This window comes from Cariama cristata, unplaced genomic scaffold, assembly GCF_000690535.1.
Source record: "Cariama cristata isolate BGI_N322 unplaced genomic scaffold, ASM69053v1 scaffold29889, whole genome shotgun sequence".
NCBI classification, from domain to species: Eukaryota; Metazoa; Chordata; class Aves; order Cariamiformes; family Cariamidae; genus Cariama; species Cariama cristata.
The window spans coordinates 26,762-48,683 of NW_009637986.1; the positions used below are offsets into that span (position 1 = coordinate 26,762).

General features: G+C 42.2%; 1 protein-coding gene and 1 long non-coding RNA gene across 3 annotated transcripts in view; one reads left to right on the forward strand and one right to left on the reverse strand.

Annotated features, from left to right (window-relative positions):
- The window catches only part of DHX57 (DEAH (Asp-Glu-Ala-Asp/His) box polypeptide 57), an 18,579-nt gene extending 6,123 nt beyond the window's left edge, over positions 1 to 12,456 (forward strand). The window contains 16 exon segments of the mRNA XM_009708552.1: positions 89 to 213; positions 1,334 to 1,467; positions 2,082 to 2,136; positions 2,905 to 3,107; positions 4,160 to 4,276; positions 4,639 to 4,735; positions 6,054 to 6,227; positions 6,499 to 6,699; positions 7,524 to 7,800; positions 8,996 to 9,091; positions 9,190 to 9,273; positions 9,407 to 9,541; positions 10,348 to 10,422; positions 10,845 to 10,979; positions 11,996 to 12,196; positions 12,313 to 12,456. Of these exon segments, the coding sequence (XP_009706854.1) occupies positions 89 to 213; positions 1,334 to 1,467; positions 2,082 to 2,136; positions 2,905 to 3,107; positions 4,160 to 4,276; positions 4,639 to 4,735; positions 6,054 to 6,227; positions 6,499 to 6,699; positions 7,524 to 7,800; positions 8,996 to 9,091; positions 9,190 to 9,273; positions 9,407 to 9,541; positions 10,348 to 10,422; positions 10,845 to 10,979; positions 11,996 to 12,196; positions 12,313 to 12,456 (2,253 nt within the window).
- A 4,169-nt stretch (positions 12,457 to 16,625) lies between these two features.
- Positions 16,626 to 21,917, reverse strand: LOC104168093. Of its 2 annotated transcripts, XR_696509.1 has the most exons (6): positions 21,662 to 21,740; positions 21,436 to 21,537; positions 20,873 to 20,926; positions 18,484 to 18,528; positions 17,804 to 17,839; positions 16,626 to 16,934 (listed from the first exon to the last, which is right to left on the reverse strand). It is a non-coding gene; the product is annotated as an uncharacterized LOC104168093 (long non-coding RNA). The 2 variants fall into 2 exon arrangements; XR_696510.1 differs by lacking the exon at positions 18,484 to 18,528 and having other exon boundaries at positions 16,628 to 16,934; positions 21,662 to 21,917.
- Positions 21,918 to 21,922: the final 5 nt, after the last annotated feature.

The window sequence follows — 21,922 nt, forward strand, 5'->3', positions numbered from 1 at the left end:
AAACCAAATGCTTTACAGCAACGCATATTCTCTTTGCACTATGTTAAGTTGCACAAAGTCAACTGAATGCTTTGTCTTACCGTTCAAGTCCTCAGCTACCAGACTCTTATACTGCACTACTGGTGTGCTGTTGAGAAGGCTGGAAGGAGATCTGACTTTGCAGGGAATCACACATGTTATTGTTGATGAAGTTCACGAAAGAACAGAAGAAAGGTAAGTAATCTCTTATAAGCAAAATGAAGAAACATAGTCAGAAGGATAAAGGTGACTAAGGTGCAAGTAACTGAAGTCAGAATTTTTGATCCTGTGGCAATAAAGTGGAAAAAAAAAAGGTTCTTATCTTTGGGCAGTAGGAAGCTGTGTTGCAGCAGCTTGCAAAGAAAGCATGTCTCTTAAATTTCTGTGCCTCCAATCTGCCATCACATTGCAGTGGTGTTGAAAAGTGGTTTTGGATGGGGCTGGAGGGTTAAGTAACCTTTTAACCACAGTTGTCTGCTTCTTATTCCCCTGTTTCAGCTTTTACCAAATACCCGAATTCTTCATGTGCCCTTTTGGGAATTATTTCTCCTGATGCAGGCTTCAACAGAGCACCTGCAAGGGACAAGTGTTCACATCTTCTTCTAGTGTATAGCTTTTACTAGTTCTAGACAGTCTCTACCTGTCCTGCTCCAGCCTCCTGCAGTTTTACCCCACTTACTTGCTGCTGCCAGGCAAAAGATAATGTCAGTGGCAAGGATCCTTTTCTTTGATGTTTTCCTTGTGAAACACTGCAATGCAGTGGGCTACCAGGAGGCTTTGACTGTGACCCATTGTTCTACAGCTCAGTTTATTATTTTAGCCTCATAAAAGGGCTTACATCTCAAGGATTCTTCTTCCTTCTCATCTAAAATTGCTTCAAGCCAGTCTTCTAGGCGTGCCACAAAAACTATGAATATGTAGGAAAGAATACAGTGAGCGAGGAAGAGTGGGTGAGTTTAAACAACTCTTCCAGTGAGGAAGAGGAGCAAAAAGGACTCATCTGTTAGTTTGAGTTAATTTGTTACGTAATGTTCTTGTGTTGTCATTAATGTAATTAATTTGTAAGATAGCTAGAGCTTTTTGTTGTTTGCCAAGTAATCCTGACAATCTAGTAAGGGACAACCAAAAAGTAAGCAGGTTGCCTTCCATTAATTTACTGCAATATTAGCCTCCAGCCATTCTGAGAAGCTCATGCTTCTGTGATGGTATCACTGTGCTATCGAGAACACCAGGAAGGCACACAGAATGGGGAGGAAAAAAAGATACTCAGAGTTAACACTGAGGAAATCCAAATGTCTTTGCTTGTTTTCTTCAGTGACTTCTTGCTGCTGGTTTTGAAGGATATAATGGTTCAGAGGCCAGACCTGCGCATTATACTGATGAGTGCCACCTTAAATGCAGAGCTTTTTTCTCAATACTTTAACTCCTGTCCAGTTATTAACATACCAGGTGAAAACCATTTTTATTATCTTGTCACGTTTATTGTTTTAGGGATTTGTTTTCAGTATTTCTGCTTGCAAAGTGTTTCTCAATTTAAGTGCAGGGGGCTAATTTGCAAAGTGGCAAGACGAGGATTTATACAAGAACTATGATTCCAAGGGCTTAGAAGGAAAGACCAATGAGGTTTAGGAGAGGGAAGACTTGGAAATGGAGCCTTTTTTGTGCTGTCTCTGTACCAGCAGAATTTCCTTCCCCAAAAGACAAATCTCTGTCGTTGTGAAAAAGAAGCAGTGAGAGGACCCAGCTGGATGTGTACACATTTAGCCAAATATGCCTTTTAAATTGCTGAGTTACTACATGGAGCATGACAGAAACACGTAGCCTCATGGATATGTTCCTGTAAGTGTATCAGCCCCTCTCTGACTGTATAAGTGCATGTTACCAAACCACGCTTGGAAAACATCCACTGTTTGTCCTAGACAGAAGTTGTGTTGAAGAGTGCAGTATAGATGAGAGCTGTCAAGCCAGAGTATGACATAATAACCTGTGTGAAATGATAACCATCTTCTGTCTTTTTTCTGTGTGTTGTGGGCACGTAGATTTATTCTCATGTTTCCTTTCAGGTCGAACATTTCCTGTGGATCAGTTTTTTCTGGAAGATGTGATTGCAATGACAAGGTATGAAATTGCAAAACATTCTCAGATGTCTTTGGCCTTTGAGGTTGCACTATTGACCTTGAGACTGCAGTAGTTCTGTGCATAGATTTAAAAATTAAATCCTCTCAAATCTTCTCTGTCACCTGCAGTCTGGGAGTTCTACTAAAGCATTTACTTTAAACCATACTTCTTATACTGCAGTGGGGTCTAGGATCTCATGCCAAAACAAGACTTTCTGCATTAGATACCACATAAGTACTCAAGAAAAGGTGAGCTTTGCCATGGAGAGTTTGTCATGCTCGTGCTTTCCTTGTTTCAGTAGTGGTTAGATATTGGCAAGCAAAAGAAATTTGAAGGTAGATTTCAGCACTGAAGGTGAAAAATGCAGGATACCAAACAGTTCCTTTCTGTAAGCCCTACCTTGCAGCTCCGGTACCAGATTCCTGTTACCATTTGTAGTTAGTGGAGAGTCACAGCAGCTCAGATATTCCAGATAGTAAATTGATCAGCTATTGTAAATTACTTTCAGCTTGTTGCTCTGAGCTGCCCACTTAGCTGTCAAGATTGAGTTTGCAGTCCTAGTCTTTTGCATCACAGCTTTTAGAAGAGTAACGTCCCAGTATAGAAGGACATCTTGACCTTGATACTGTCTATGATTTTGTAACCCACTTGTACAAAGTTCCTCTCAGATTTATATATAAATGCTTTTGATACCCTTTCTCTGTAGCTAATTATTTAGGAGACTGTTAGGCTTCTTTACATGCCACTAAATGTTCTTCTGCTGTTCAGGTATGTTTTAGAGGACAGTAGTCCCTACAGGCGCAAGACAAAGCAAGAAAACAAACAGAATGGAAGACACAGAAGAACTGCATTTGAAGAAGTAGAGGAGGACCTGAGACGTGCTGGCATTCTGGAAGGCACTGACACAGTTGTCAGAGATTCAGACCCAGACCAAAAATTAACTCTGAAACAGCTCCTTACACGATATAAAGGTGAGCTCCTTAAATCTAATAAATTGGTATATAACGTTTGCCAGCCAACGTGGTATGTTAGCATATAATATTGTATGTTGAATGCATGTGGTATAATTCAGAGTTTTGTACTTGTGAAGTTAAGCAGGTTACTACTACTAGATGAGATCAGAAACCTCCTACCACCTTTAAAAAAAAACAAAACACCAAAACCAAAAACCTACCATTGTTCTCTTAAACTAGAACAAACATCTTGGCTGAAAACTGGTTTTGGCATCTAAAAATGGACAGTTTTCAGCTACTGTCAGTTTCCACTCCTTTTCAGATGCCTTGTTAATTCCACTTCCTTCTCTGTATCTGTTCTTGCTGGAGCAGCTTTGCTTAAAGCACAGCATGTATCTGCCCACTTCAAGGAGGTAACTTCAGCATGACAAGCCTTCCTTGAGAAATTCTGTCACTCTGTAAATAGCTTAATAAGAAAGGCAGACTTTTCCATGAACTTCCCACTTTGTCATCATCAAAATCCTCCTTGTGTTTAGTCCTGAAGAGTTCCTCCCTGCACACCCTTATAGTGAGCTCCACAATGGTATCGAGTGACAGCCATTGCCTAAAAGCTTCAGATTCCTGCTAGACAGTTACCATCTCAGAAGAGTAAGGGAATCTGGGTGTCTTTTTGAGTTGATGTAAGAAACATTGAAAGGGAGAAGAGAGAGCTTGAGAAGGTAGTCCTGGAGGTATCTGTAAGTGGCCATATGAAGGCTTTCAGCTCCTCTTACGACTAGTATGTGGGCATGTTGTTCTGCTAGTAGATGAATTCTGGTCCAGGCTGTGCACAGGGCAGGTGTGAGCCCCAGTAAGGCATGAGAAAGGAAGGGAAGAGCTGAAACAGAGGAAAGCCTGGAAGGGGGAATGTGATGCCTTGAGTCACTTACGGAGCTACCTCTGTCTGGTCTAAGCCAGATGCTGTTTAAACCACAGTGTGGTTGGTTGTGCAGCCACACTGGTTCAATGCATCCAGCAGATGTTTTTTACAACAGATGGACTTACTGTGTATTTTATTTCTTTTTTCCCAGGGGTTAACAAGACCGTGTTAAAAACAATGTCTGTCATGGACTTGGACAAAGTTAATCTGGAATTAATTGAAGCCTTGCTGGAGTGGATAGTTGCTGGCAGACATTCATACCCCCCAGGTAATTTCATTGTCCTTGAGAGAGAAACAAAAGTAGATTCATGGAGGCTGTGCGCTTATAGTCAGCCCAAAGCTAATGTTTTGCATGCAGAGTTTCTGTAGTTACTAACTATTTTTGAAAAAAAATAAAGTTCTGGCTGAGTAACAAAGCCCATGGTATACATGGGACGGGGAAGGTGAGAGAATTGTCTACTTTGGAAAATGCTTGGTGCGGGACTGGTGCAGCCTGTGTGGTTTTTGTACAATAATTGCAAAACTGAGCTGGAGTTTTGACTTGGACCTTCTGCATATTGATAAAATATGCTGTCCTTTCTGTTGAGTGATATTTTTCTTTCTTTTTTTTTTTTTAATCTTCGTATATAGGTGCTGTGTTGATATTTTTGCCTGGTCTAGCAGAAATTAAGATGCTTTATGAGCAGCTCCAGTCTAATGCTCTTTTTAATAACAGGCACAGTCAGAGGTAAGGCAGAAAAGCTCCAAAACTGTTGGTCTTTACCCATGAATAAAGAGTAGCTTCCTGCACAAAGTCTGCCTTTATCCAGGGATAAATAAAGGTTATTAAATGTGCAAGACAGCTTGTGTTATGAAGGTCTTGACTCCAGTCAGGGTAATTCCTTTTCTGCCATCTTACTGGGTTGCCCTTTGTTTTTTGTCCTCAACTCAGGAAGGTTAGTTGTTGAAGTTCTTGGAGACTCTAGTGATGAGTGTTCTCCATTTTGTACTCTGTGTGATCCAGTGGACTGTTGAAAACTTCACCTTGGCCTTTGTTCTGTTTCACAGTGTTGCTGGGACACATTCAGTTGTGGTTGCGTTTGGTCTTAGATTGTTACATGGAGGTGTAATTGGATCTCCTTGACTCAATGGCTTTTACGTAGATGTCCGTGGCAAGGTTAGCTGGGGTGGTTTCTTCCAGTCTGGCATTATAAATGGCAGATTCTAGACTCTTCAAAAGAGGCAGAATTTTTGCTCAACTCTATTTCAAGACCTGTCCCTTCCGTAAACTTCTCCACCTTCCCTTAGAACATGAATCAGAAATAGTGTGGCCAGCAGGACTAGGGAAGTGATTGTCCCTTTGTATTCGGCACTGGTGAGGCCACACCTCGAATACTGGGTTCAGTTTTGGGCCCGTCACTATAAGAAAGACATTGAGGTGCTGTAGCTTATCCAAAGAAGGACAACGAAGCTGGTGAAGGATCTAGAGCACAAGTCTTAGGAGAAGCGGCTGAGGGAACTGGGTTTGTTTAGCCTGAAGGAAAGGAGGCTGAGGGGAGACCTTTTCGCTCTCTACAACGACCTGAAAGGAGGTTGTAGTGAGGTGGAGGTCAGTCTCTTCTCCCAAGTAACCAGTGATAGAACAAGAAGAAACTACATCAAGTTGCACCAGGGGAGCTTTAGATTGGATACTAGGAAGAATTTCTTCACCGAAAGAGTTTTCAGGCACTGGAACAGGCTGCCCAGGGAAGTGATGGAGTCACCGTCCCTGGAGGCGTTTAAAAGACATGTAGACGTGGTACTTAGGGACATAGTCTAGTGGTGGCCTTGGCTGGTTTAGGTTAACAGTTGGACTCCACGATCTTAAGGGTTTTTTCCAACCTAAATGATTCTATGATTCTATGTGAAAAAGGTGATACAGCAGATAGGTTTGCTGGTATTATATTGCTTTGAATGGCCGTGGGCAGTGTCTAGTACTAGTGAGGCAAAAGTGTGTGCAAGCAGGTTGTTCCCAAGAGGGAACAGGCTGGAGATGCACTGAGCATGCTGTCATATTGTCCTTCCAGGTGTGTTGTTTATCCGCTTCATTCTTCACTGTCTAGTGAAGAACAGCAGTCTGTGTTCCTCAGGCCTCCTGCAGGAGTTATCAAAATCATCATCTCTACAAACATTGCAGAAACATCTGTCACCATTGATGATGTGGTCTATGTGATTGATTCTGGAAAAATGAAAGAGAAAAGGTACTGGGATTCATTTCTCAGGGCTCTGTGATCTGGGAGACTGCTCTATGTCTTGAGCTGCCTGCTTTTGCTTTCCAAAGAGTTGAGAAAAACTTGAAGGAACTTGATTTGCAGAAAGCTGCTGCAAGGTGAAGGAAGCCAGCCTAGATTCAGATCCAGCTGCAGGGGTGGGAATTGTGTCCGTACAGAAGTTGGCAGCATTTGCGTGCTTGACCTCCAGCCTGTTCGCTCTGCACCTGTGAATATAAGCCTGTTTCTTGCTCTCCTGTAGATATGACCCAAGCAAAGGAATGGAAAGTCTTGAAGACACATTTGTGTCCAAGGCCAACGCTCTGCAAAGGAAAGGGAGAGCAGGCCGTGTAGCCTCAGGTGTCTGCTTTCATCTTTTCAGTAGCCATCACTATAACTATCAGCTTATAAAACAGCAGTTACCAGAAATACAAAGAGTGCCCTTGGAGCAGCTTTGTCTGAGGTGAGCTGTTCTTCCTGTATTGCCTGAAAAAGCCAGCGTGCAGAATCTCCTTCCTGCACTGTAGGGAGTATGTGTAATGCTATTACCAAGGTGTTTCGTTTCCTCAGTGTTTTCTCACATTGTGAAACCAGGAGACTTGCTCTGGAAATGACTGGTTGTTAGATCTTACTATCACATTGCCTCTGCATCCAGAGACTCCCCTAATTGCAACCTCCACCAATTCTCCCTGTCCTTCTTCACATTCCTTAGCTCTCATCCGGTCCTAGGAAAAAGATAGATCTCTCAGATCTCTCATCACTGGAGAAGACAGTTGCATTCCTGTACTCCAGATCCACGGTAGATGTTTGTACCTTTATGCTGTAAACTCTCCTGCAGTGTTTCTGTGCAGCATATTACAGTAAAGCCACAACCTGGATCAAGCACCACCATCATGCAAATACTAAATGAAGAGGCCCTCCTATCCCTGCTGCACACTGTTGCACACCTTTGTCCGAAGAAGAAACAAAACAACACGAATTAATTTTTTACAAACTTTATTTTAAACCCTAGTGTGCTAAATAGGAATCTGTTCTTACAGAGTCTGTGAGGTTGGATGAGTTACACTATTATTATACACACCCCAGCTATTATTTTACGTTGCTTCTTGACTGGAATTCCTTCCTGGCCCTCTTCTAGGGAATATGTTCTTAGAAGTATGTTTTCTATTGGTTTGGTTTTGTTTTGTTTTATGAAAGCGTGCTTTTTTGTCCTGTGTATGGAACTAAGCCGCTTTTTTTTCTTTCTTTCTTTCCTTCTTTCTAAATTTTTTTTTTTTCCTCCTTAAGAATTAAGATTCTGGAGATGTTTTCTGCACAGAGTCTTCACTCTGTCTTGTCACGGCTAATTGAGCCCCCTAGAACTGAGTCTTTGCGAGCATCAAAGCTGCGACTACAAGACTTGGGAGCATTAACTCCGGATGAAAAGCTCACCCCTCTGGGATATCACTTGGCTTCTCTGCCCGTTGATGTCAGGATTGGCAAGCTAATGCTGTTTGGCACCATATTCCGCTGCCTGGATCCTGCGCTAACTATAGCAGCCAGTCTGGCCTTTAAGTCACCTTTTGTAAGTATTCTTAACCGTGTGTCCAGCTTTGAAAGTGGTATGTTTTTATGCAGCAGCAAAATGCTGTAGTAACTTGCAGTGTACTACACTTAAGTATTTTAATTCTCCTTTTTTAGCCTACACTGTTTATATGTTAATGCAGAACTCATTAAAAAAAATCCAGTTATAAGCAGAAGACCAAAACCATGCAGCAGCGACAAGAATGTTATCTATATTATGAATGAACAGTAGAAACAGAGTGGATGTTAGTTTTACTTTGAACTAAGAAGTACAGCCAGTCCATTTTGTCCAAATTTGGTGTAGAAGTTGAAAATGAGTGGTACAGTTAGAAGTAGTTAGAAATACTTCTAGAAGTATTTAGAAGTTAGAAGCAGTTAGAAATGATTACGAAACAGTGATAATGATGAAGTTGACATGTCTGAGCTGTGAATGCAGAGTTCAGTCTGGATCTCAGTTTGTGTGTTCACTTTCACTTTGGCTTTTTGAATCGACTGCTGTACTTCCAGGTGCTCTTACTGTTGTTAATCTTCTGCATCTTCTAATACAAGTTTGCATGAAAAGTCAGTCTTTCTATTGTTAGTAGCGCAAATAGTTTGTATTGATAATTGTGAAAGAATTGGAAATAGATTGTTCTAGTTATTTAATTGCATATTGTTTTCCATATGCCTATTGGGTATTTTCTGCAGCACTTTGACTTCAAGTGCTGTAAGTTTCTATATGCTGATATAGAATAACTTGAATTCAGCTTTTTTAGTGTGCTGAGTTACCATCACCTTCTCTTTCTCTCAGACCCAAGTGGATTTTAGACTTGCTGTACTCTTCTCTATTATAGGCATTCTCAGCTGAGCTTCAGCTCCATTAATTTGCTAAGATTCATCAGATGGTGTTTTTCATGGATCTTGGCATTCTGCAGCTGCAGAAAGGTCTTCCCAAAATGACATATTTTCTGTGAGCTGGTCAATCACAAATTTACCTTTGGATCTCTTATGGTTAGATAGGGCAATGGGCTTAGGTGCTCTGCTGTTGACTAGACATTTTTGAATATCTTGTATTTTCTGTTATCTGTGAAGAAAATTTGCATTCTGACCTGTGAGCTGCTATGAAAATACCAAAGATTATGTGCCATGCAGCTCTTGCAATGGCTTGTCTAAGTTGTGAGGGGAAGAACATGCTTAATCTGTTACTGCCTGTCTAGGTGTCACCATGGGATAAAAGGGAAGAAGCAAACAAAAAGAAGTTGGAGTTTGCAGTAGGAAACAGCGACTACCTGGCTCTTCTCCAGGCCTATAAGGTGACATAAAATTCGTAGCCTCTCTGAGACGTCTGTGATGTGCTTGAAATTCAAGCTGAAATATTTTATTAAAGGTTTCCTCCCATCCTCTCAATTAGGGATGGCGTTTAAGTATCAACGAGGGCTCTCAGGCAAGCTACAACTACTGCAGGGAGAACTTTTTGTCAGGAAGAGTTCTTCAGGTAAGTCAGTTTTTGTGGCCTTGCACAGGGACCAGTTGAGACACTGGCAGAGTCCTAGTGGCAAAAATAAGCGACTGGTGAAGACTCTTCTCACCCTGTGTGGCAGCCATCACAGCCCTTTGTCTGTTTGTAGGAAATTGCCAGTCTGAAACGGCAATTCACAGAACTGCTTTCTGACATTGGGTTTGTGAAGGAGGGATTAAGAGCCAGGGACATTGAGAAGTGGTCCCAAGGAGGCGATGGCGTGTTGGATGCCACGGGAGAAGAGGTAATTCATAGCATTTCAGTGCTCCAAAACAATGCTGTAGTTTTTCATTTGGCCTGGGTGCCAGGCTGGCTCTAGACTGGCAGGCTTCTTGCCACAGCCTGGCCTTATAATCTCACACTGGCAACAGTCATCTCCTACCTGCTCTATTCTTCCTCCCTGTACATCATATGTGCTGGTACGTGCCTCAATTGCATGAGGCCTTATGTGCCCAGAAAGAACAGGCCCAGATGTGGAAGTGAGCTGAAACCTGCTCCTTTGAGAGAGTGAAACACTGCTGATTTCGCATGTTAGAAGTCAGCAAATGGTGGAAAGGCGTGGGTCTGACTCATGACCTGGCCTGAATGTTGGGATTAGTGCCAGCCTTATTTTGGGCACAGAACTACATTACAGAGCAGGCAGTGAAATATTTAAGCATTGCAGACAATCTTCAGAAAGCAGTACCTCTGGAGCCAGAGATCTCCTAGGGCTACGTGATGAGGTGATAAGGGTTTGGTAGTTGTAGAGTCTCACTGTACATTGGGACAACTTGTGCTTGCTTTCTCTCAGCGGCAAGCCACTTTGTAGCCGGACATTAGGGAACAATTCGGTTTGGCACTAACTGCATCAAGATAGTTGGTGGCCAGTTTGCTCCATTGATAGTGGGGGGAACACAGCCCAGGTCTAGCCTGAGAACTTAGGAGCAGTAACTGGTCCTCCCCTAGAAAGCACGGCAGTACAGCTATTCAGGAATTCAGTCATCCCAGAAGCAGGACTTTACCTTTATAGACTTACCTGTAGAATACCTAATGTATGCATTAATTTCACAGGCAAATTCAAATGCAGAGAACATCAAGCTGATCTCAGCTATGTTGTGTGCTGCACTGTATCCCAATGTTGTCCAGGTAAAAGAATGTTTTTTTCTTTTTCCCTTCTGCTGTCTAGCACATCCACACAGCCTGCTTTCAGTCTGGGCTGATTGTGGCAGCCTTGAGCCTGACTTAGGTTGACAAAGCTTGCTGCTTATAGTGTTAAAGCCAGGCAGCTGAGCTCCAGCTTGTATTGCTTGAGGCTGCTGCTGAGCATACAGGCTGATTTTAGTGTCATATAGAAGCCAGCAGCAAATGTTCTTAGGAAGCTGCTTTGAATTACAGCTTTTTAGAAGGCTGAACTGTCAGGGTTAGACAGCACCTGGAGTGTAGCATCTGTCTCTAGTGACTTGACATGTTACTACTTGAGAATTTCTGGTTTTGATGAAATTAAAACACAAGTTAAAAAAGGTTTTCTGGTACAGCAGATTTTTACAACTTTTTATCTTGCCATACAGGTGAAAAAGCCAGAGGGCAAATACCAGAAGACCAGTACAGGAGCCGTCAAAATGCAACCAAAGGCAGAGGAGCTGAAGTTTGTTACCAAAAATGATGGTTATGTTCACATTCACCCTTCATCTGTGAATTATCAGGTCAGAATGATTTTTTTTCTGCAAAGCATGCTCTTATTTATAAAAGAAATCACCTGTGCTTGAGCACTTGAGATTACAGTGAGGCTCCCTATTGATGTTAAAGAAAACACTTCATGATTGAACAGTCCCCTGTTAGAATTGTAAACACTGGTGCGTTCCTGAGTTAAGAGCATGTCCTCTTGGGCACACAGTTAAACTCCAGCCTCTGGAATGGAATTAGCAGATGCAGTAACCCCCGAGATCATGTTTCCTTAAGCTGCATCTGCAAAGCTGCACACAAAAACGTTGCAGTTGAAATGCTCCCCTGGCTTCTCCTTGCTATTGACTGAGATTGCATGCACGTGTGTAGCACCTTCATACATGTAGATGACTTCTCCCCACCGCCCGTCCCCAGGCTTTGTCTTTTCAGCTAAAATACTATTTATTGTTAAATAATTCAGGGACATACTCTGGTTTGTTTCTTCCTGTGTCCTCAAACTTGGAAGTTAATTTCCTTTCCAGCTTAACAACTAATACTTAGATAAGAGCTCCTCTCTTTCTGCCATGATATATGGTCATATTTGTCTCATGAAGTCTTGTCTTCATATTGGCTAATTCATTGCTCTTCCAGGATATAAATTACTTGCTTTTAAAAAGTAGTTTTTTAATCATTGATCACATATTTGGGTTATAAAGGCTTTGAACTGTCCATCACACTTGATTTGAAAGAGCCTAACAAACATGCACGTGAAAATGTCCTTAGCATGAAATGGAGAACCTGGGGCCTTCAAGCAACGTTGATGAATTAGCTAATTTCTCACATGCAAACTGCAAAGTGGGAAGGAGCAAGACATAACTGGCAAAGTTTATTGGCAGCTCTTACAGGTCAGAGAGAGTCTGTTAATCATGCCAGTGCATTTTACGCACATTTGCTGGTCTTTGCAGTCATAGAAGAGGCAGGCAGGCAGGCCCATATTTGCCTGAGCGGGTAGGAAGAGAGGTGGCACTTTAACGAGGATGTTGTGTACGTGTTCCAGACTAGGCACTTTGAGAGCCCCTACCTGGTGTATCACGAGAAAATCAAGACCAGCCGCGTGTTCATTCGAGACTGCAGTATGGTGTCAGTGTACCCACTGGTCCTGCTTGGAGGCGGGCAGGTTCACATGCAGCTGCAGAAGGGAGAATTTGTCATTTCTCTTGATGATGGCTGGATACGGTTTGTGGCTGCCTCTCACCAGGTAAGGAAAGGGAGGGCTAATCGTGGGCATGCTGCAGAGCTGTGCTTGTGTTTAGTACGCAAGAGATACATTTCATGAGCCTTATGCTTGCCTCTGTGTTTTACCATATGTGTTAGGTGGCTGAGCTGGTGAAAGAGCTGCGCTGTGAACTAGACCAGCTATTGCAGGATAAAATCAAGAATCCCAGCATGGATTTATGCATGTGCCCCCGTGGATCTCAGATCATCGGTATGATTGTAAAGCTTGTGACCACACAGTAACGTGAGAACAGCTGTCTATAAAGACTGCTATTGCCTCAGAACAGACCAAGTCACATCAGTGTCTTGATGTATTTGTTGCTCCAACACATGGCGCCGATCTCTGGAAGACCAAGTTGGCAACTGTACTATTGACAGGTTTTGGTGTTTGGTTTGTTAGTTTGTATTTTTTCTCCCCCTGTTTGTAGAGAGCTCACTTGTTGAAAGTAAGGTGGCTTACAGTACATTCTCGGAAATGGGAAAATGGCAACTCTCCCAGGAGGAATAGAAACCTCCAAGTAAGAAAGTAACGTGTTTGTTTTTTTTTTTTAAAGGCTATATGCTCGCAGTACTTGCTACCTAGCTGCTTCTTGTAATAGTAATGTCTTGAGGCAGCATGTGACATCATATGCTGCTCCCAAATTGATTTAAACTCATTTATTCATTTTAGCCAAGATGTCACTGAGGTAATCGGTCTTGGCTGAGCAGGGATCAATTTGCTTATGGTTCAACCCAAAGCCCTTAAAAAGGTGAGCACCTTTTGATTCACAGCAAGGGTTCTGAAATGGATTGAGAGCATCCTCTGGCAAGGAGACCGTACCGGATCAGTTGGAGTCACATGTTGGATCAATGCAGGCTGTTCTGGTTACAGTGTAAAAACTCCAGGACAGTGTGGATGTTTCCCCAAAAGCTGGGCTTTTCCAGGCCCTGCCCCACACTCTGAAAAACTAAAACGGATGAGATGGGCTGCTGCAGTGCATTAAAAATGGACCCTTTGGCGGATGGTATCGCTTACTGTTAGCCTCCTCTGGTGGGTGGTGGTCCCCCTGCCACCCTGCACAGCTGGGAGAAAGTCCTACTTTTGGAAACCTTTAGCCAAACTCCTGCTCTGGAGCATAGACTGCTACAGACAAGTGTGGCAAAATGCTGCAGTAATAATGAACAGTAACTTCTTCCCTTTAACATTGCTTAATTGCAATACTAAGCATTGCTACAGCTGAGCTGCTTGATATACTAGCAATTGCAAATAATAGCAAGTGTCTTAAGTGAAATAACTTTGCTGTCACCTGTAATAGTAAAACCAGAGTAAAGGCTGTCTCTACCACCAGCCCTGCCTAGAACTAACCTTCAGGCTGAGGAATGATGAACAGGAGGCACATCATCTGGGGACTAGTTCCATTTAAAAAAACCCCACACACAACCACAGACCCACACTTGACTGTAGAAGCAGTTTCACAGCAACACACTCTGGCATGAGGAAGAAGACACGAGTACCAAGACCCAACATACCAGAGCAGTAGAATGATCTCTGCAGGTATGTTGAACTGCAGCAGGCTAAGCTGTTCCCATAGCTTAATGTTCGTCAGTAGTAGCACCATACACCTCTAACTGTGCACCTGGATACTTGTGGTGGTTTGTTTATGTTTTGTTGTTTTTTTTTTTCCCTGTGGTTTAGTGAAGAGCTCAAGGCCTAGGAATCCTGGGGCAGGGTATTAAAGCACGGCAGAGGCATACAGTGTGTTGTCAGCCATTAGCTCCGTGTGAAGCAGGACTGTTAGATATGGTATTGCTTCCGTGTGTGCTTGGCAGCCATGCCAGTCAGGGTAAGCAAATACTGTTTCTGTTCAGATTGACTGTGGAGTGAAACAGCAACAGATTCCATTTTATTCACCTCACTTTCAAAGTGGGATCCTCTTAAATAAATTTCTCAGCCATCAGGGAGTGCTTGTTTTGGATGGAAACTGGTGCTTCAGCAGGGTCTGTATGACTCTTCCCCCAAATACATGCTAAATTCCACCTAAGCTATCCCAAAGTGAAGGTGAGGTGATGTAGCAGGTGAGAATTAGCAGCATCCACCCTGCTGGAGGGAGGACTTGGTGGCAGAAGGGGCAAGGCTGGGAAGGGAACAATGCACACATCAGTGGATACAATCAAAAGATGACAGTGGATACTGAACTGTGAGCACATCCCTTGTGTCTCACTGCTTAGGCTGCACTACCAGCTGTTACTTTAGGAGGGTTTCTACGTAATAGTGTCCTATCCACTCCCAAAACAGGCCCACTTCCCACAAATCGCATACACACTAACATGGCTTCATGGACTAGGCATAGTGATTTTATTACTTGCTTCCTTCAGCAGGTATGTTCAGCCCCTGAAACCAGTGCCAGTCCATGTGACAGCTCCATTTCCCCTTAAGAGTAAAAGCGTAAAATACTGCAAAATGGCTGAGACAGGATCAGCCAGTCCAACGCCTGAGGTGCACAGCTGGAGCCCAGCTGCTGTGCTCTCCAGTACAGCTGGAACTGTCTGAGGCAGCGGTCTCTAACACCAGGATGACCCACATTAACTACAGATGACAAGCACCAAACACAGTGGCAGTGCTACTACAAATGACCATAGACCTCCCTCGGAGGTATGAGAAGAGCCGCTCCCCTTCTCCAGCAGCAGCTGAAGTGGTTCCTTTTCCAACCTCCACCCTGGGAGCTGCCTCCTGCTGCTCACCAAAGCTTGCCCCAGCAACCCTCCTCCTCTGCGCCTGAGCACATAGATGCATACTCCCTTTCCTTGCAATACTCTGAGTGGTAAGCATTGAAAAGAAAGGTATCACTAGAAGAATTTTTAGTCTGCAGGTTTATTGTGGAGTCAGCTTGCTTCAGCAGTACAGAGGGAAAAAAAGAGAAAAAGCTACCCCCCTTTAAAAGCACTGTTGCATGGGGCAATTTGATGCTGTAAACTGCAATGGAGCAGGGAACCAAATAAATACTCCCCCCCAGGAGTGTGTCAGCAATGGCTTTTGGGTCACCCTAGTTTAATGCTGTCGCTTCCAGCTCCCTCTTCTGCAGCTTATAATGGACTACGGTTATAACAGAATATTAATTGCACCATCATCATCAAGGAAAGTCACTTATCCACAATACACTAAAATGCGCACAGGGAAGAGAGAGGAGGGAGGACAGGACAAACACATACTGTAGTACACAGGAAGAGTCTTTGCGAAGTCACATATAGTAGCTCATTATCGTTCTTTTAATACCTGGACATCTTGTAAAGCAACAATGATGCAAGTTCATCTGAAAACCTGGGCTTGGGTGCCCATGCACAGCTGCAGTGCTCTGCTCTAACAGCAGAGTATCAACCTGCTGTGGACAAATCAGAAGCCCCAAGAGAATTACTGTTCCTCGGTGGCCTGTAAGGCACAGCAACATAGGCCAGAACATAGCATAAGGAAGACTTAAGTCAAAATCATCTGGCACTCTGACTTCCTTACTAGTCTGATAATAGCTGCAAAGATAAATCGAACTGGCAAATGCCTTGCACTAGTTTTATCATACTTACATTAAATCCTTCAGTAACCTATCTGGTGAGATGGGGACCATCTGTAGACAGGCAACTAGAGTCCAGTTTCCCAAAGCAACAACTGATCAGGACAGCAGCGAGGCCCTTGGTTACACTTCACTGCCAAAGGAGAAGATGTGACCAGGCAGATCAGGTCAGACAGGTGTAACATGAGCTCTTGATTCTCCAAATGTACTGCTGCTTAAACATGACCTACAGGTTCTGCTTGTGACCTTCAATTTGTAAGAAAAGCCTTAGTTTCCTAAAAAAGAGTATCTAAACGTATTGTCTTCTGCACCAGAACTGCCAATTTACTGCAATTATCACAACGTAGTACTATTTGAACAACTAGGACATAAAACAAGACTTCTAAAAATATTTACTTCCAACAGTTTACATTCCAGAAGTACTCCACATACCTTTAGGTGAGAAGTTCACTGGTCCTTTAATTGACAGGACACATTCCTTGTTTTTTTTCCATCTGTTAATGCCCTTTGTGGGCTATTTTTTAAAAAGTCAAATCATCAAGTGTACAAGCACCTCCAGACAGGTTTTCAGCTTCACTGAGCTTTGAGGAGGTGCAAATAAAAACACAAGGTACAGATCACCACAACATTCAAGATCAAACAGCAAGAATGACAGTGGGTCCTGGTACCTCTTCACTCTAATCGGTGCTCTGCAGGAATGAGGTCCTACCGCAGGAACACACCTGTGGGACAGCCATTGACTGGCTGCTGCACTAGGCTCAGCTCACAAGTGCCTGTAACAGCCTGCCTCCTGCTTTTCAGCATAGTGGCACATGACCTGCTTCAGCTACCCAAATATTAACAGAAACAGCAGGGTTATCACAAAATATTTCTTAGTTAGAAATGCACAGTTTATTTCAATGCGCCAATAAAAAAAGCCCAACCTTTCCAGATCACAGAACATTAACACAACAAAAGAGTTTTGCATTAGTCTACTATTAAGACTTTTAAAAGATCAGATTCATGCCAATTGTTAGCCAATAGAAACAGCCTTCTAGGACTAAGCCCTTACATTTATAAAGACACTGCAAAATCCCTTATAATAATGTAAACAAAATAAATTTTCTTCTTAAACTTTTTGAATTTGAATCCATTCTTCCAGGACTTGCACTCCTTCAAGGGCTTCCTGATGGTGAGTGACTGAAAGGGAAAGAAAAAGATTAAGAGCAACTCCTACAGCTAAGCCAACAGAAGCCATGCATGCTACCCCAGGTTTTCCTCTGCCTAGGAGCCCTCCCCACCCCAGCTTCATAATGCCCTTCCCCACACTGTTTTCATCTACAGATCATGAATAATGAGAAAATGTCACATTTTATACCTTTATAGGGAACAACTGCTTTAAGCTTGGAAAGAGCAGGCACAGTAAGAGACATCCAGCCTGCTCAGAAAGCACCTTGAAGCCTGTGCTCCAGCTCTGCAGAGGAATTCTTACTCTGCCATAACCTACACAGTTCCAGTTTAGTGCCTAATGGGTAGCCCTATCTCAGACTACGTAAATTCCAGCACATACCTCTCTGATTACATAGGAAAACTCGCCTTTTTTTTTTTTTTTTTTTTTTACAGTGCATAGCAAAACCTGGCAGCTGTGCAAATGACTGAGAGCCAGCTGTGAGGAAAAAAAAAGAATTTAATCCTACCACATATTCACACTTTGCTCCATACTTTACATTACTCACTTCTTCCCCAGATTTTAAATTCCTCATGAGCTTTGGGACAGTTAATTCTTATTTGCCCATGTTTTCTGTTGTCCTTTCAAAATTCATTGAAGTAGGTTACCTTAGAGTTATTATCATGAAGTTCTGACTACCAGCAGTAGGAAGTGCCCATAAAACTTCAGTTTTTCTTAGCTGACAAATTAAGTGAAAAAAACCAAAACAAAACAAAAAAACCCCAAAAACCCCCACACTTAAGCTTTCACATCCTTGCACATGTTAACTTCTATAGCAACCACTCCAGACACTACTGCTATGTAACTGTATGGCACGCTCCAGTTTTTAAGATATTCCTACCTTCTCTTTGGAGATGGTGATCTGGACTTTGAGCGACTGTTAAAAAAACAAACAAAAAACCACAAAAACAACAACAAAAAAACAGAACAAATCAATGTGGTAAACTTGTATACACACAGTAACCACTTTTGACCGTTTAAAAACAGTAAGAACAGTCTGATGATGTTAATACATAAAAAGATAGCAAGTATACCAAATTACTTTAAGCCAGAAGCTGCAGCTGAGAAGGAAAACTGCTGAAAGCCAGAGTCCTCAGGAAAAGAGCAACACACAGCTTCAAAGCAGCTATAAAATGATCACAGTAATCCTGCAAAGCAGGAGCAGTGAACCAAGTAGAGGAGAGTCAGGCAGACTAAGAACTACAGACAGTTGGGAACAACAGTAGGAAAAGATATGCCCCAAATCCTGTCAAAAAACACTTTTTGTCACAGTCATGGATTAAACAAAAACCTGTATCCACAACCCTTCTGAAAGAATTGCCTACTGTCCCACAAAAATCAGCTATTAGAAAAAATAAAGTATTTTAAAATCTGTTATTAAAAAACCAAAACAACAAAAAAAACCCCAAAACCAAAAAAACCTCTTCCACATGCAGCTGAAATACTGGTCCAAGCAGAGATTTTGAATCATGACAAAAAAAAAACCAAAAATCTGAGTGCTACTTGCATTTATACGCTCACCTTTTAGCAGGTAAGCCAGATTTAGATCTACCATGGGACCCAGACCTACAACAGGAGAAAAATAAAGCTCAGCAAAGCAGCCAGGGGCATGCACGTACAATGAAAGTTAGCTAAACCAGCAACAGCAAATTCATACTACATAGCATCACAAACCAGAGAGGAAGGCTCTCGTGTTGCAGGCTTTTCTGACATTTCAGGAGAATCCTTTAGCTCTTATTCCAGAGACCCCACTTTCAGAAGAGAAGACTACAAGCACAAGAAGCTCCCCAGCAAAGCTTCAGCTACCACTTTCACAAAGCAGAAGACCTTGTACCAGGTTCCCAGACTTTCTCCCCATCTGCAAGTATCCCTTCCGTAAAGGGAAGAATAGTTTCAAGTGTCATCTTAGAAAAATCTTTTAATAGCACATTAAGAGCCTGGAATCAGCCACAGGTAAGCATGTGCACTGAAGATGCATTCTTCAGCTCAAGTTCCCAGTGTCACTTGAATAAAAGTGTAATATAGCTTTCTCATCAGTTACCCCAAAGAAAACAGCATTTCATTTTTTTGATACCTGGCTACTAATGTACAAACTATTCCTAGTTCATCTTACAAATTAAAATCTACTCAAACAGTGATACTTTCCTCCCACATTTATCATGTTACTTTACCAGCTCAAGTATTTGCTGTTACTTAGAAAATATTTGTCCTCCTAGAGTCAGAATTCAGGCAGGTGGTATTACTGAACATCAGAAAGTTCAGTGTTCAAGATAATCAGTTGTTTAATAAACTTAGTCAAAAAAGTAAGAAAATTTTACTCTATTTCTGCTCAAAACTCTTTTTAAAGCATGATGGGAGATTCACCTTTACCTGGCCTATTAATTTACAAAAATACTACGTGGACACTGTTGGCATAAGTTAAACAAAGAGTTACGTGCCACTGCTTTGAAATCTCTCTGGTCGCTATGCTAAGCCATCCTCCCTCGCAGTTCCCAACACTATAACCACTAATTTTGTTACTGTATCACAGTTACACAGAACCTGTATTTTGTAGCATGAGCATGACTTCCTCTGGCAATAAATACAGGAAGGCAGCACACAAGAGCATCATCTTACTACAAGAGCTGTTGGCAAATCCCCCTTCAAGAGGTACAGCAACAAAGCAGGACTGGAGATCAAAAGCTCTAGAAGCAGCACCGGTTACGTACTAGTGTTTTGCAGTATTAGCACAGGACCAGCACTGGCTGGAGTTTTCACAATGCTTCTGTAACTCCAGTCCTGAACTACCACTTCTCACCACTGCAATTGCAGACCTATGCAAAGTCAGCATTCCTCAGAAATTTCAATATGAGTACCAAGTCCTTCATGCAGGAACATGACTGTCCCAGAACTAGAAGTCACCATGCAACATCAGCAGTACCCAGATTCTTCCATAGTAGCAGCATGCAATTTGAGCCTGGCTAGTCACCTCCTGCATTACAGGTCTGTATGAGCAATAAGTCAGCACAGCTCTAGTAATAATAATCATCACCCCCTTAAAGCCTCAATGTGCAAGTCCTAAAGTAGCTGGCAGACCCCTAAAAAAAACATTTCTCTTCCCTGGTTCTAATGCAAAACAAAAGACAACTTCCTCCAACTTATCGGCTCACATGTCCATCACATTTTTAGCCTACTCTTTCACCCTTCTTCCAACTAAGACTTACTACAAAGAATAGAGGAAATTAATGCAGGAACATTTACTCTATACCCATTTTCCTTAACTTCCATTTCAGCATGGAAAACATCCAGATCCACAAAACCAGGGCTACATGTCAGACAAGTCCTTCAAAACACTACCTGTGCAATTAGGACTCATGGTCCTGCCTCTGAAGTCAAGCGTCCTACCCCATGTAATGTAGTTCTTAGCACTACAGCAATTTAATTTTATCTGACTCTTAGAACTGGAGCTGGCAAAGCTGAAAAGCTGTAAGCAAGAGTTCAGTCAGTAGTGGCAACCATCTCATCGCTTCTGTTTTTTCCCCAGCATTTGGGGTTTACAAAAAAACATGCCAAGAAAAACCTGAACAGCATTTCCTGCAGGACACAAAGTCAAGCATTCTTTACATGCATAGGCATTAACTAGTTTTCAGAACTTCTCTCCACAGACCTTAAATCATATATATGCTTTGTTTATGGCTAAATATACAAAGATAGCAGCCACAAACCAAAACAAATTCATGTTTATCACAAGAAATCGACCACTACTTTAGCCTGTGAAAAAGCATAAATTATTAAATGTGAACATTACTACGCTGCACAACTTTCTAACCCTTCCAGCCAAACTATCCTGGGGAGGAAAAAGCAAAACACCAAGAAAAATCCCCCAAAAACCTAAAACTATTACTAGTTTGAATTAAAACAAGTATCCTACCTGCTTCGAGGCCATACAACAGATCGAGACCTTGAGCGTGACCTGGATCTAGATCTAGAGGGGAAAAAAAAAAAAAAGAAAAGAAAAAAAGAAAAAACCCAACACAGTGAAAGTTCAACTACTACTACTACTACATGATTCATACAGCTGAGATAAAGTTCTCTGAGGTCAGTATCATAAAAGACAAAGAATACTATTTGAACTATTTGTTTTTCAGAAGTAACTTTTATTATTAGAAAGCTGCAGTACATTTGGTCAGTACAACCAACCACATAAGAAATCACACTGCCCTAGTCGACTAAGCATAATTACACCCTGTATCCTTGAAGTAGGACACTTTAACCACATATCAAGGCTGTAACTTTGGTACAGTATAAAAAAAAAGCTCAAAACCAGGAGTTCCAAAATTATATGTTTATGTTTCTAACTTCAAAGAAAGCTTTCAGAATAGCTCTCAGGGATGTAACACCATGAAGGTTCCTGCAAACACACGGACTGCAAAATATAACTCCGACACTTATGTTCCTCTTAACAATGTTGTGGGCTTAACGGAAAACACGTACCTTGATCTCCTTAAAGAACCAGACCGAGATCTGCGGGGTGAAAATGATCTATACCTACGAGGAGAGATTGACCTGGACCTGCGATAGGAAGCTGACCTCGATCTACAAAACAAAGGCAAAAAACAACCAAAATTACTGCAAGGTACTTTTCTCAAGGAGTATGAGAAACTGTGGGGGAGAGGGAGAAGAAAGAAAAAGAATTAAAACACAACAGCCAGAACCCTACCTCCTACCGCGACTCCGACTGCGTGACCGAGAATACCTTCTTCCTCGGGACCTTGAACGGGATCTAGACCGGGACCTGGTTTTAGGTTAGAGAAAACAGGTATCAGGAAACAGCTGCAGCAATCAGTGCATGTGAGGCCCTGCTGAAGTCAAAACTGATTTCAGACAATTAAAAGAAAAAAAAAGAAAAAGAAAAAACAAACCAAAACAAACCAAAACAACAAACACACACCACTAGCATCTGTCAGTTGGAAAAATCTCT